General features: G+C 48.9%; 1 protein-coding gene across 6 annotated transcripts in view; it reads left to right on the forward strand.

Moving 5' to 3' along the window:
- Positions 1-6,980, forward strand: part of ATXN3 (ataxin 3) — a 66,716-nt gene extending 59,736 nt beyond the window's left edge. For 2 of the 6 annotated variants that reach the window (XM_063948572.1, XM_063948575.1), the window contains exons 9-11: positions 1,303-1,429; positions 1,633-1,694; positions 2,560-3,237. In XM_063948572.1, coding sequence (XP_063804642.1) covers positions 1,303-1,429; positions 1,633-1,694; positions 2,560-2,651 — 281 coding nt within the window. In that variant the 3' untranslated portion in view covers positions 2,652-3,237. Of the gene's footprint in view, positions 1-1,302; positions 1,430-1,632; positions 1,695-2,559; positions 3,238-6,631 lie in introns of those variants that run through there. The other 4 variants (XR_010190530.1, XR_010190529.1, XM_063948574.1 and 1 more) reach the window with 4 other exon arrangements.
- Positions 6,981-15,386: the final 8,406 nt, after the last annotated feature.

The raw sequence follows: 15,386 nt of genomic DNA on the forward strand, positions 1-15,386 counted from the left end.
GTCTCCAGCAGCACAGAGCAGTGATGTGAGGCTGCTGTCACACTGATACAGGGAGCCACAGACTGAGAGTTTTATATAGTGGAAGGAGCAGGGTCTCCAGCAGCACAGAGCAGTGATGTGAGGCTGCTGTTACACTAATACAGGACTCCACAGACTGAGAGTTATATAGTGGAAGGAGCAGGGTCTCCAGCAGCACAGAGCAGTGATGTGAGGCTGCTGTCACACTGATACAGGGAGCCACAGACTGAGAGTTTTATATAGTGGAAGGAGCAGGGTCTCCAGCAGCACAGAGCAGTGATGTGAGGCTGCTGTTACACTAATACAGGACTCCACAGACTGAGAGTTACATAGTGGGAGGAGCAGGGTCTCCAGCAGCACAGAGCAGTGATGTGAGGCTGCTGTCACACTGATACAGGGAGCCACAGACTGAGAGTTATATAGTGGAAGGAGCAGGGACCCCAGCAGCACAGAGCAGTGATGTGAGGCTGCTGTCACACTGATACAGGACTCCACAGACTGAGAGTTATATAGTGGAAGGAGCAGGGTCCCCAGCAGCACAGAGTATATCAGGAGATGAGTGATGTGTCAGTAAGGACAGGGCTGCATGTGACAGGATATGAGTGGGGGAATGGAGGCAGCAGGAAGCCACAGACTGAGCGTTATATAGTGGAAGGAGCAGGGTCTCCAGCAGCACAGAGTATATCAGGAAACGAGTGATGTGTCAGTGAGGACAGGGCTGCATGTGACGGGCAGTGACATGATGTGAGGAGGGGAATGGAGGCAGCAGGAAAACACAGACTGAGAGTTATATAGTGGAAGGAGCAGGGTCCACAGCAGCACAGAGCAGTGATGTGAGGCTGCTGTCACTCTGATACAGGGAGCCACAGACTGAGAGTTACATAGTGGAAGGAGCAGGGTCTCCAGCAGCACAGAGTACTGAGCAATGAAGAAACATTGCTGTCAAAGACACCTCTAAATGAAACCAAGATTTATGCTACCAACTTATTCGTTCCACTTCTTTGTTTTATTTTTCTCTCTGCATTTTTCTGCAGAAACGTCCGATTACCTCTAAAGGTCTATAAATACGTCAAACTTGTATGTCACAGTAAAATCTTTCCAGGAGTGAATGCTTCGCAGCTATAAAGTGAGAGACAAGCTTTGTCTGTTACATCACTTCCAGGAAACTGTTAGGTATTTTGGGTTCTACATATTTGTGTTTCCGCTGACCAATGACCCTGCTGTGAGTCCACATTTGTAAATCTGGAAGTCATTGCAAACGTATCTTTCTTGTTTTCATTCCAGGAGGAAACAGCAGTGAGTCTGCAGACTCTCTATCATCCCCTAACCTGCCACAGAGCTCAGGGTCCTGCAAACAGGAGTCGCTGACACAGGAGGAGCTGCGGCAAAGGAGACAGATGTATTTTGAAAAGTAATGACCCTAGAATTCGGTGTACAATGAGATCCCACATTTTATGTCTACAACATGTTCTTCTGTTTTTAGCGGTATTAGTTATATTTATGCACAATTGATCCAGATTTCATTTTATTTTCATGACCGCCATTAACCCTTTCCTGCGCAGATTGGCCCCCGTCTTTGTATGTAGCTCTCACAGACCCATTGTGTTATTTTAGGCAGCAGCAGATGAAGCATGATCATCAGTCCTCGGATGAGATTAAGGCAGCAGCAGAGACGGGTATAGAGCTCATTTCTTCCCTTTTACTAGTAGTGCTGAGAGTGTGCTGGCCAGTGGTAGTGTGCAGGACGCAAGACACCCCCATAGCACAACATGTGACACTATGGAAATAACTGTATCCCTGAGACCGGCAGTGCACACCAGTCACATATATTACCAAAAAAGTACTGATCTGTAGAAAAAAATATATAGTGTGTGTGTGTGTGTGTGTGTGTGTGTGTGTGTGTGTGTGTGTGTGTGTGTATACACGGAGACTCTGTTATCATGAATGATCCCAACAGGGTGGTTTATTAGTGGTCTGCGTTTTGGGGAAAGTATCCCCTTTCCCAGGACAAAGCTTGTCGTGGAACGTAGACCACCAATAAAACACCCTGTTGGGATCATTCACGTTTACAGAGTCTCAGAGTGCCGCCTGTTGTCTTGCTTGCATATTTGGGGGCGCATATCCCCTAAGATGGCAACGGAACTTGTTTAGGACCTATTAGGGTCCTGTACTGCCATATAGATGTGCAGATAGACTGCGCTCCCAGTGATGTCACTGGCTCCTAGTGACTGGATAGGTTGCACTCTCAGTGATGTCACTGGCTCCTAGTGACTGGATAGGCTGCACTCTCAGTGATGTGACTGGATAGGCTGTGCTCTCAGTGATGTCACTGGCTCCTAGTGACTGGATAGGCTGTGCTCTCAGTGATATCACTGGCTCCTAGTGACTGGATAGGCTGCATTGCATTGAATATGGGTATGGAATACAGCAGCCTGCACTGAATGAGGGATATGCTTTGTGTAAGTCTCCTCTGCACTGTATTGCATTGGGTTGTGGGTGATGTATCCACGTTAATATTTGCTGCTCTTCTTCTTCTTCTAGATTCTGGAATGAGTGAAGAGGACATGCTAAGAGCAGCCATGAATATATCTCTAGACACGGGTGGGACCAGTCAGGCCATGCAGGAAAAATGACCATTGCTTCCCGGCCTGTCCACTATACACTGTCCTGCCGGTCACGCAGGTAGTCAGGATGTACATATTGAATTTCTGGACAGGCATTTGCATTAGATATTTTTTTGATGCTTTTACGAATGTCTTTTTAAAGATACCTGCGTGTGTTTCCATCTTCACTTCTGGAGCAGCACTCTGTCCTGCATTTCCCAGTCTCTCCATCTCCACCGCTCTGGCGTGTGTAAGCATCATTGAACTCTGTGTGACATTGGCAAAAAGGCTGAACCCCAACACGACTAAACTAAGCTTGCAGCACACAGCTCTCCGTTGCCCATCAACTACAGCACATTCCTCATTAACGATCCTCCCGGTGCCGGGATTGGCCAGCAGTGTGTGCCCACGTCATGCCAGGCTGGCGTCTCTGCCAGAGAGAGGATTACTGGTGCTTTTATCCCCACTTCCGCAGGAAGGCCGTTTTTTAATATTGTGGTTTGTCTTTAAAGGAGCATTATTACATTCACAAATACATAAGATATATAATAGAAGTTTCGGAAACTTGTCAAAGTGAGAGGTTTGTCATAATTAAAGGAGGGTTTTACACTTCAAAGCTTGTGTCATTAATACAGTTGGACCACCATAAGGGTTAGGATTGCTCTGCTGGATGCCTGAGATGTTCCAATACCAGGAGAGTGCTGGAAAAATAGGAATTGAATACCTACCGGTGAATCCTTTTCTCCTAGTCCGTAGTAGATACTGGGGTCTTTACTTTAGTACCATGGGGTATATATCGGGTCCACTGGAGCCTGGCATTTTAAAAACCTGTAGTGTGTGCTGGCTCCTCCCCTCTATGCCCCTCCCACCACATTTAGTCTAGGAAAACTGTGCCCGAGGGGACGGACATAATATGAGAGAAGAACAATACAACAGCGGTGAGGCAACAAGTCAAACACACAACCATGAATGAAAGGAGGGCGCTAACCAGAATAGAGGATAGCAAAGTGATGAAGACGAGCACCCACCTGAAAATCACCTTGCTGCTGGGGCCAACTGTCACATGGAGGGCTTAGAGGCAGGGGATCCGGTGGTCTGGTCCAGGGAGGCAGCAGCTGTGGGCTTATGGGACTTACCACGAGATCCTCTCGGAGTGGTGGAGACTCCCCAGCCCCTGCCTCTGAACCTTGCCACATGAAAGGACTGCAAGGAGGGTCCGGTGTAAGAACGTCTAGCAGGGGGCGCAGCCGACGGCAGATAGGTAGACTTACCCGCCGTTGCCTGAGAGATCCATTTAATTTATCTCCAAACAAGGCATCACCTGTAAAGGGAAGATTTTCTACACCCTTTTTGGAATCGGCATCCGCTGACCACTGACGTAACCACAGAGCTCTGCGCGCCGAAACAGCCATAGCAGTAGTGCGGCCATTTATCTTACACAACTCTTTTATAGCCTCGCTCATAAACTTAGCAGCATCCTGTATGTGTTGCAGCAGAGAAATGACCTCATGCTGGGGCAGAGTGTGTTAAACCATCAGTAACAGAATCAGACCACTTTACCATTGCCCTGGAAATCCACCCACAAACTATTGTGGGACACTGTGCTGCTCCCGCTGCCGTATAAATTACTTTTAGAGTAGTCTCAATTTTATGGTCAGCCGGTTCTTTAAGGGATATAGCCCCTGGTGCCGGCAGTACCAATTTCTTAGACAGTCTGGATACAGACAAGTCAACTGACAGTGGGTTTTCCCTTACCTTCCTGTCCTCCGCAGGGAGAGGAAAAGTAGATGAAAACCTCTGAGGAATTTACATTTTTTTTATCAGGGTTTAACCGTGCCTCCCTGGCCAGGGAGTTTAATTCCCAAGACACAGGAAAAGTGGCTGAGGTCTTGGGTCTAACATTAAAGTACAACTCCTCATCTGGTTCTGTCTCCTGATCCGGTATGTGAAGAACCTCTCTTACAGCATAAATGAGGGCCTCCACCCCAGGTGACAGAGAGCTGTCCTCATCCATATCATCATCCACATCAGACTGGAGCACCTGTGGCAGTGAGCGTTTATGTGAAACCACTAGAGGGGGCTGAGAAGCCTTTCTGGTATCTGCTGCTTTTTCCACACAATCAGTAGTGTCTAAACACCTGTCTCTCCTTTTTAGCTGCAGCTACTTCTGAATTTTCATTCTGAATCATGCTCTTAAAACTATCTAGCCAGTCAGGTGCCTGTGAACTGTGTCCCTGTGGAGATGAGGAACATTGTTCACACACGAGGGACCCCGCTGATGAAGGGGTAGGGTTACAAGCGGCACACATCACCATGTCAACAGCCATCTTACACCACTGTAATACAGCACAGTTCACTGACAAACACCTCCACACAGACCCTAGAGAGCCCCTGGAGTGACACTGAGGAGTGGACACCAGCACACAGAACACAGCAGTACAGTGTGTAAAATATGTGTATGACCTGATGGCAGTGCAGCGGCGTTACCGCTGGCGTGCCCCCCCCCCCCCCCTTCTATGACCCCCTGGTACCAGTACAGAGTCTGTAACAACGTGGGTCCCTGGAGGAGCAGCGTGCATGCAGCCTTGATGACCCGCAGCAGCGGGAAATGGTCCTTCCCGCCTCTGGTCCTGCTCTGGGAAGCCCCGCCCCCTGCAATGGCACGCGATCCCTGTAAATTTATTTATACTGGCCACGTTAACAACTGAGCAAATATGCAAAAAAACGTACACACAAAGCCTTAGATGACAGTGAGCACTGCGGGGCATTCAGCCCAGAGCCAGTTTCGTCCACAGCGGGCACCGCAGCTCGTGGCCCGTGACCGCCGCATGACATGCCGCCAAAACTGCATCGGGGACCCGCTAACCAGGACACCGGTGTAACACTCACCGCACCTTGTACTTTGGCATCTGTTAGAGGGTGGCGGCTAGCTGCCAGCGTGGGCACACATACTAACGATGTGTGATCAGCACCGCAGGAGCTCAGTGTCCTGTCAGCTGGGATTACGAACCATTAACCCTCAGGAGGTTGGTTCGGTCTCCCCTCTAAGTCCCACGAACCAGGGCTATCTGAAAATAACATACTAAAATAAAAATAAAGGAAACTCGCTGGAGCTCCAGTGAAATGCTCCCGGCTCCTTGGGCACATTTTTCTAAACGGAGTCTGGTAGGAGGGGCATAGAGGGGAGGAGCCAGCACACACTTACACACACTAAAAGTTTTTAAAGTGCCAGGCTCCAGTGGACCCGATCTATACCCCATGGTACTAAAGTAAAGACCCCAGTGTCCACTAGTAAGAGAAAGTTAGATAATATGTAACGACACCTGACCATGTCATGGAAACTTACAGACCAATCGGTGACTGTTATTGGATGTAATAGTTTAGCGCATCCTGCTTATGTGTTTGTAGCGTATTAGACCGGGGTTGTAACAATGCTAGTGACCTATCTCTGCTATGTCCTAGGTTTAACGAGCAGCGTGCAATCCACAATTCAATTACTGGTGTAGACTCTAGGACCGTATTATATGTTCTTACGGTGATTGAGTGTGTTTAAATCTCAAGGCTTTGATCTGGTTTATTTTGTCACCGTATCCTGGAGACTGCTACTTGTAAGGTGACTGCATCGTAGAAATCGGACAGGGCTCAGATCCCTGGCTAGACTACATCGGTCCGAATCAGATTTAAGTAGATCTAGTATGGTTTGTAAGTAGAACAGCTGCTCCTTTTCTTAAAGCAGGGGTGGGGAATCTTTGGCCCTCCGTCGGTTATTGAACTACACATACCAGCCTGCCCTACTATAGTTTTGCCATTTGGCCATGCTATAACTGTTGCAGGGCATGCTGGGATATGTAGTTAAACAACAGCTGAAGTGCCGCAGGTTCCCCACCCCTGTCTTAAAGTATGAGTTTATTTTTACTGCAATCACTTAGATGGAGGCACCCGGATTTCTCGGAAAATGAAATGCATTTTATAAAGCTTCAGTATCACTGAATCCAGCTCCTACTTTGTAGTCCACAGACGCTGCTGCCTTGAGGACCACAGATACCTAGAATGGATTATGGTGGATCAGAACCACCTTTGCCATGAACGACAAAAGCGAAGGCACATTTCATTTTTTTGTGCACATCTGACTTGAGGTTTGCCCATATTTTTTGCAAATGATTTCAGTATTCAACTAAATATAAGTTCCTTGCATCACTAGGAATGAGATCATGAGCGTGGTTGTCTGTTACAGGATGCTGACATCGGACCTAACTCGCTGATAGTGGAGAAGCCACAACTGATTATGATGTATCATAAGTTTCAATGTATGGCAACTTGTACAACTGTATTTAAAAAGAACCTTTTTTTTCTACTGGATGAGTTTGTGATTTGTGTTCATTTAAGGGCACTGCAGGGAGTCCGTCATTGCCAAATGGGGCGGGTAACAGTGAGTTTGCATTGACAATAGCCCATATCTTACCTCCTGTCAAGGTATGAAAACTTTTATAAATACACCTTTCTATAAATCTTCAATGGAATATTCAAAAACTGGGGGCCTAGTTCAGACCTGGGGGTATATTTTACTAAGACTCGTGTTTCTGCCAATTTGGTGGGAGTTTGATCTCAAATTTATATCGGATGTATTTTTCTGCAACTTTTTGTAATCATTTTCGGGAATTTTTACTAAGCTGCAGATATTTTGTTTTTCGCATTTTCCAATGCTGATGCTATTCGTATTGTGGGGCAGTGTTTTACGGGAGTGATGAGTAAAACACTGACGGACATAACACAATGAAGCCCGGCCGGATCAGTGAGACCCATGCAGGGCTTCATTGTGTACAGTATTAAAAGAGACAAAAGTGTAGAAAAATAAATTGTGTGGGGTACCCCCTCCGAAGCATAACCAGCCTCGGGCTCTTTGAGCCGGTCCTGGTTGTTTAAATACCGGGGGAAAATTGACTGGGCTCCCCCAGTATTTAGACAACCAGCACCGGGCTCTTGGGCCAGCCCTGGTTCCAGAAATATGGGGGACAAAAGACGTAGGTGTCCCCCGTATTTTTATAACCAGCACCGGGCTCCACTAGCCAGAGAGATAATGCCACAGCCAGGGGACAATTTTATACTGGTCCCTGCGGCTGTGGCATTCCCCCCCCAACTAGTCACCCCCAGCTGTGGTACCCTGGAGGAGTGGGGATCCCTTAAATCAAGTGGTCCCCCCTCCAGGCACCCAAGGGCCAGGGGTGAAGCCCAAGACTGTCCCCAGCACCCCAAGGCAGTGGGTGCCGGGCTGATAGCCTTTTTGTTTGTAAAAATAAAAAGAATATTGTCTTTTGTTTTAGAACTACAAGTCCCAGCAAGCCTCCCCCGCTTGCTGGTACTTGGAGAACCACAAGTACCAGCATGCAGGGAAATAGGCCCGTTGGTACCTGTAGTTCTACAACAAAAATACCCAAATAAAAACACACACACACCGTGACAGTACAATTTTAATAAAACGCACTTACACACTCATACATACTTACTTAGATCCCACGCCGACCAATCACGTCCACTTGTCCAGTAGCAATCAATCGTTTACCTGTAAATCCAAAATTCCAATATGCTCACCTATTATCCAGTGATGATCGGTCCTCTTCTGTCCAGAAGTAATCCATGGCCTTGCAAAAAATAAAAATCTAAATCCCGGTCCACGCCACTAAAGGGGTTCCATGTTTACACATGGAACCCCTTTCCCCGAATGCTGGGACCCCCCGTGACTCCGGTCACTGGTGATCCCAGCAGCCAATCAGGGAGTGCCATGTCATGGCGCTCTCCTGATTGACAGGCTAGTAGCGCACAGCCAATCAGACAGCTTGGCGCAGCTCCATTCTGACCTATGATGGGAACTTTTTGGTCTGCGGCTAACCGCGGGGTTGAGGTCACTCTTGTGGGTGACCCCAATTAACTTCGCGGTTAACCGCAGACCAGAAAGTTCCCATCATAGGCTAGAATGGAGGAGCGCGATCCTCCATTCTAGCCGGTGCACTACTCCTGACTGACAAGCTAGTAGCACACTCCCAATCAGGAGAGCGCTATGACGTGGCGCTCCCTGATTGGCTGCTGGGATCTCCAGTGACAGGAGTCACGGGGGTTCCCAGCATTCGGGGAAAGGTGTTCCATGTGTAAACATGGAACCCCTTTCGTGGCGTGGACCGGGATTTCGATTTTTTATTTTTCTCTTACGTCCCAGGGGATGCTGGGGTCCACATTAGTACCATGGGGTATAGACTGGTCCACCAGGAGCTATTGGCACTTTAAGAGTTTGAGAGTGTGGGCTGGCTCCTCCCTCTATGCCCCTCCTACCAGACTCCGCTTAGAAAATGTGCCCGGAGGAGCCGGTCACAGCTAGGGGAGCTCTACAGAGCTTTTCTGGTAAAGTTTATTTTAGAGTTTATTATTTTACAGCGAGGGACTAAGGGGGGGAGCAGTGTCCGCCCTGCGGGGTCTGAGCCACTATCTCCGCTGACTGGACACTGAGCTCCAGAGGGGACAGATCGTTCCCCGCCGCAGGGGATCGCTCGCCCCAGCAGCCAACCCCTTACAGAGCTGAAGAATCGCTGGCGAGTGAGTCACCGACCCCCCCCTAGCAAGCGGGGGTCTGGTGTGAAGATGGCGGCATCAGGGTAGGAGCGCAGTATTAACTGCGCTCCGGAGGCTCAGCGGTACATAGTGCGACACTGTGAGGGGCGCCCTGAGCTAGCGCCTACACTCTACACTGGTCACAAAGCCTGTCGGGGTTCTGGGATCTCAGCCAGCATAAATCCTCAGGCCAGTATAATCCTATGAAGAGCGGGAAGACAGTGCCATTTTGGGGTCGGAGCTTCTCAGAGCGGACCTAGCTGCATTCAGCGCCATTTTCCTGCCTGCACAACGCTGTCGGTGAAGAGCAGTCCCTCCAGAGCACCTTCAGCTATCTCTTACGGTACCAGGGGGTTGTAGAAGGGGGGGGGGGGCTGCAAAACGGCTGTGTAACCTATTAAGGTGCACAGTCAGCGCTGATAGGGGGTCTCCCTTTATATTAAAAGCGCTGTGTGTGGGTTGGCTCCAATCTCTGCGTCTCTCTTGCCATTCTTGGGGGTGAAACTCTGTCTGCCCTCCCCTGTGTGTGTGTGGAGTGTCTGTGGTCTCCATTAAGCTATGTTCAGGGACACTGTGTCATATGCTGCAGAGGATATGTCCTCTCAGGATGATCCCATTCCATGTAATCAGGATTGCACTGGTTTAGCACAGGTTCCAGCAAGGGAGCCTGAGTGGTTATCCTCTATCAAATCTATGATTTATCAGATTTCAAATAGGGTTGCACAAAATGAATCTGCAACTCAGGCTTTACAGAACTCTATGGCAGTCTGGCCCAGTTCTGGTACATCAGGGCTCCCTGCTGTATATTCACATAAACGTGCTCTTGCACAGATCATGCAGGATGATACGGATTCTGATACTGCAGACAGTGACGGGGATGTGTTGCGGGGGGCAGCATCTCTTGCAAAAAGGGGTGCAGTTGATGATAGAGGCTATTAGGGATGTGTTGAATATTGCTGATACAACACCCGAGCAGGGTGAGGAGGCTTACTGCTTACGTCACTGAAAATAAGAAAGCCTCGCTAACTTTCCCTGCGTCAAAGGAATTAAATGCTATATTTAAAAAAGGCTTGGGAAAACCCGGATAAAAAATTCCAGATACCCTAAAGGGTTCTGGTAGCGTTTCCTTTCCCGGTAGAGGCTAGAAAAAAAATGGGAAAACCCACCTATTGTTGACCCGTCAGTATCCAGACTCTCAAAAAAGGTGGTTTTACCTGTTCCAGGATCTACTGCCTTGAAAGAGCCGGCTGATCGTAAAATTGATAATACGCTCAAATCCATGTACACGGCTTCTGGGGCTGTACTGCGTCCCACTATTGCCAGTGCTTGGATTGCCAAAGCTATAGTAAAGTGGTCAGGCACGTTACTTGAGGGTTTGGATACTATGGAAAAATGTGATGTTGAATTGTTTTTACGTAACATTCAGGATTCGGCAGGATTTCTGGTAGAATCCATGAAAGACCTGGGTTCCATGGCTGCGGGAATTTCCTCCATGTCAGTATCAGCTCGTTGAGGACTGTGGTTGCGTCAGTGGTCTGCCGACGTGGAATCCAGGAGAAGTGTGGAGACCCTACCCTACACAGGTCAGGCTCTCTTTGGGGAAGTGTTAGATGCGTGGATCTCCACGGCTACGGCTGGTAAGTCTCCGTTTCTTCCCTCAGCTGCACCTGCTCCGAAGAAACCCTTATATTCAGTTACATTACAGCCCTTTCGGTCTACCAAGCCCAGAAAGGTGAAGCCGTCCAACACCTTCTTTCGGGGAGGTCGGCCCAAGTCCAAGAAACCTGCGGCTTCAGGTTCCCAGGAACAGAAACCTGCTTCAGGTACACCAAAGTCCTCCACATGATGGTGGACTGCACGCCCCGGAGGTGGGGCTGGTGGGAGCGAGACTCGGACATTTCAGTCATGTCTGGGTGTCCTCCGGCCTGGACCCCTGGGTGCAAGATATTGTGTCCCAGGGGGTACAGGCTGGAATTTCAAAACTCCCTCCTCACCGATTTTTCAAATCAGGCTTGCCAGCTCTGCTGGCAGACAGGACTGTCCTGCAAGAAGCCGTCCAGAAGTTGGTGGAGGCACAGGTCTTTGTGCCAGTACCACCTCATATGCAATACACAGGTTACTATTCAAACTTTTTTGTGGTACCGAAACCGGATGGTTCGGTCAGGCCCATTCTGACCTTAAAATCACTAAACCCCTTTCTGAGGGAGTTCAAGTTCAAAATGGAGTCTCTAAGGGCAGTGATATCAGGTCTGTAGGAGGGGGAATTACTAGTATCCCTGGATATCAAGGATGCGTACCTCCACATTCCGATTTGGCTGCCGCATCAAGCTGATCTTCGATTCGCACTGTTGGTCTGTCACTTTCAGTTCCAGGCCCTCCCATTCGGCCTCTCCACAGTACCGAGGGTTTTCACCAAGGTGATGGCGGAAATGATGATTCTCCTCCGCAGACAGGGGGTGAACATAATTCCGTATTTGGACGATCTGCTGATGAAGGCATCGTCCAAGGAGAAGCTGTTGCGGTCCATAGCACTCACGACCCAGCTTCTCAGGGAACATGGTTGGATCCTGAATCTTCCAAAATCACATTTGGAACCAACCAGGAGGTTGTCCTTTCTGGGAATAATCCTCGACACGGAGGTGCAGAGGGTGTTTCTCCCAGAGGAAAAGGTGTTGGTGATTCAAACGATGGTTCGGGATGTCCTGAAGCCAGCCTGGGTGTCAGTTCATCAGTGCATTCGCCTTCTGGGGAAGATGGTGGCCTCTTACGAGGCTCTGCCGTACGGGAGGTTTCAGACTCGGTCCTTCCAACTAGATCTCCTGGACAAGTGGTCGGGATCCCATCTACACATGCACCAGAGAATACGTCTGTCGCCAAAGGCCAGGATTTCACTCCTCTGATGGCTGCAATTACCTCACCTTCTGGAGGGCCGCAGGGTCGGGATTCAGGACTGGATCCTTCTAACCACGGATGCAAGTCTCCGGGCCTGGGCACAGTCATTCAAGGGTTAACCCCACAAGGAAGGTGGTCGAGTCCGGAAGCCGGACTGCCGATAAACATTCTGGAACTAAGAGCCGCCTACAACGGTATTCTCCAAGCGACCCATCTTCTGAGAAATCGGGCCTTTCAAGTGCAGTCGGACAATGTGACAACAGTGGCTTACATAAACCAACAGGGCGGAACGAAGAGCAGAGCTGCAATGGCGGAGGTAACAAGAATCATCCTCTGGGCAGAAAAACACGCGTTGGCGCTGTCAGCAATCTTTATTCCGGGAGTAGACAACTGGGAAGCAGACTTCCTCAGCAGACACGATCTCCATCCGGGGGAGTGGGGTCTCCATCCGGAGGTGTTCAAGGAGGTAACATCTTTGGGTGTACCCCAGATCGACATGATGGCCTCTCGTCTCAACAATAAGCTTTGTCGGTATTGTTCCAGGTCGAGGGACCCGCAAGCAGTGGCGGTGGATGCCCTAGTGACTCCGTGGGTGTTCCAGTCGGTGTACGTGTTTCCTCCACTTCTACTCATCCCAAGTGTTCTAAAGCTCATAAGGAGAACAAAGGGTTCAAGCGATCCTCATTGCTTCAGACTGGCCAAGAAGGGCTTGCTACACGGATCCTCTGGATCTACTGCAAGAAGAGCCGAGGCCTCTTCCTCTTCGGGAGGACCTGCTGCAGCAGTGGCCATTCGCCTATCAAGACTTACAGTGGCTACGTTTGACGGCATGGAGGTTGCACGCCTGATACTAGCTCGAAAGGGCATTCCGAACAAGGTTATTCCTACCCTGATACAGGTTAGGAAAGGAGTAACGTCTAAACATTACCATCGAATTTGGAAAAAATATGTATCTTGGTGTGAGTCCAAGAAATTTCCTGCGGTGGAGTTTCAACTGGGACGGTTTCTCCACTTCCTACAAGCTGGTGTGGATATGGGCCTGAAGTTGGGATCTGTGAAGGTCCAGATTTTGGCCCTCTCCATTTTCTTCCAGAAACAATTGGCTGCCCTCCCTGAGGGGGAAGGGGGCCCTAATTTGCACACCATAATTAGGTGAGGTGTTACTCTGCTTGAGACTTAATACAGTGTACAGAGGGAAAAAGTAGCAGGTGCACTGTCTCACACTAGCTCAACCTGTAATAACCAGAGGCGTTTAGCATATTCCTGGCCAGGGCTATGAGCTTACCCACTGCACCAAGGTAGCCTCTCAGTGGATAAGTCCCTAACACTAATTACAGGGGTTCAGGGGGAGGGGGGGGGGCAGGGCTCCCCATAGCCACCCAGCCAGACAACCCCAGGGCACCACAAGAGTGATACAGTTGGGGGAAAGGGGATCCATGTGTAAACGTGGATCGGGTTTTTCGTTTTGTTATTTTAATCAAGTACGTGGATTACAAAGATAAGAGGACAGATCTACACCGGATTCTTTGTAAGTATATTTTTTATTTACAGATCCCCCGGGATTCTACTGGACAAGGGGACCGAGGTGCTCCGTGTCAATATAGGTAAGTATATGTGTGTGTGTAAGTTTGCATGGTTCTCCAAGTACCAGCTTGCGGAGAGGCTTGCTGGGACTTGTAGTTCTACATGAAAAAATATTCTTATTTTTAACACAAAGGCCATCACCCCCCCCCCCATCCACCGCCCAGGGATGGGGGGGGGGGCAGCCTCGGGCTTCATCCCTGGCCCTTGGGTGGCTGGAGGGGGGGGGGGACCTCTTGATTGAAGGGGTCCCCACTCCTCCAGTGTTCCCCGGCCAGGGGTGACTAGTGGGGGTAATGCCATGGCCGCAGGGGCCGACATAAAAGTGCCCCCCCCCCCGGCTGTGGCATTATCTCTCTGGCTTATATGAGCCTGGTGCTGGTGTTTAAAATACGGGGGACCCCTACGTTTTTTGGCCCCCATATTTTTTGGACCAGGCGCAGAGCCCGGTGCTGGTTGTTTAAATATGGGGGGGGACCCTATGCAATTTGTCCCCTATATTTTTACAACCAGGACCGGCTCAAAGAGCCCGAGGCTGGTTATACATAAGAGGGGGGCCCCACACAAAATTTTTTACATTTTTTAACCCTTTAAACACTTCTAATCATGCACACAATGAAGCCCTGCACGGATCACACTGACCCGGCCGGGATTCATTGTCTTAAGTCCGGCAATGTTTTACTAATCACTCCTGTAAAACACTGCCAGACATTACGAATGACATCGACATCGGAAAATACAAAATACGACAGCATAGTAAATGACACGTTAAAAAAAAAAAAAAAGTTCCAAATTCACACAACCGATCTCATTCGTGTTTAATCTCCCACCAAATCCCTACAAATACGAACCTTAGTAAATATACCCCCTGGAATTTACTCCAGACCTTTTACCTGCTTAATTGATGATGACATAAAGAGGGAATAGCCCACTCCTGTCCATGAAATAGCTTTTGAGTCAATTGTCCCATTACTTTTGGTCCCTTAAAAAGTGGGAGGCACATATAGAAACCGTAATTCCTACACCGTCCACCTGATTTGGATGTAAATACCCAGAGCCGGCCTTAGGCATATGCAAACTAGGCAAATGCCTAGGGCATTTGGTATGCTTAGGGGCACCAGCAGCTTCTGCTGATTAAAATGATATGCGGCATGCCTATATTCTGTGTGTGACTGTGGCTGTATCTGCATACAAAATGCTACATATATTCCTGGAAATCACTGTAATGTAGCATTTCATATGCAGATACAGCTGCACTGGCATACTTGCCTACCTGACCCTCTCCATGAGGGAGAAAATGCTCTGTTCCTGGACTTTCCTGGTAATGTATGATTGCCATCACCTGTGGTGAGCTAATTAATTGATAAGAAAGGTGTTTCACCACAGGTGGTGGCAATCATACATTACCAGGAAAGTCCAGGAACAGAGCATTTTCTCCCTCATGGAGAGGGGCAGGTAGGCAAGTATGAGCTGCAGTCGCACACAGAATATAGGCATGCTGCATATCATTTTAATCAGCAGAAGCTGCTTGTGCATCCTAGCCACATAGTAATGCAAATAAGATGCATTTTCATAAACAAAAGGCACCCAATGTTAGCAGAGCTGCCAGCTGACTCATGCCAGGCATCTCCTGCAGAACTAGCGGCGGTGCTAGGGGGCACCAGCCAAAATCTTGCCTAGGGCTTCATATTG

This window comes from Pseudophryne corroboree, chromosome 12 (assembly GCF_028390025.1).
Source record: "Pseudophryne corroboree isolate aPseCor3 chromosome 12, aPseCor3.hap2, whole genome shotgun sequence".
Classification (NCBI taxonomy): Eukaryota; Metazoa; Chordata; class Amphibia; order Anura; family Myobatrachidae; genus Pseudophryne; species Pseudophryne corroboree.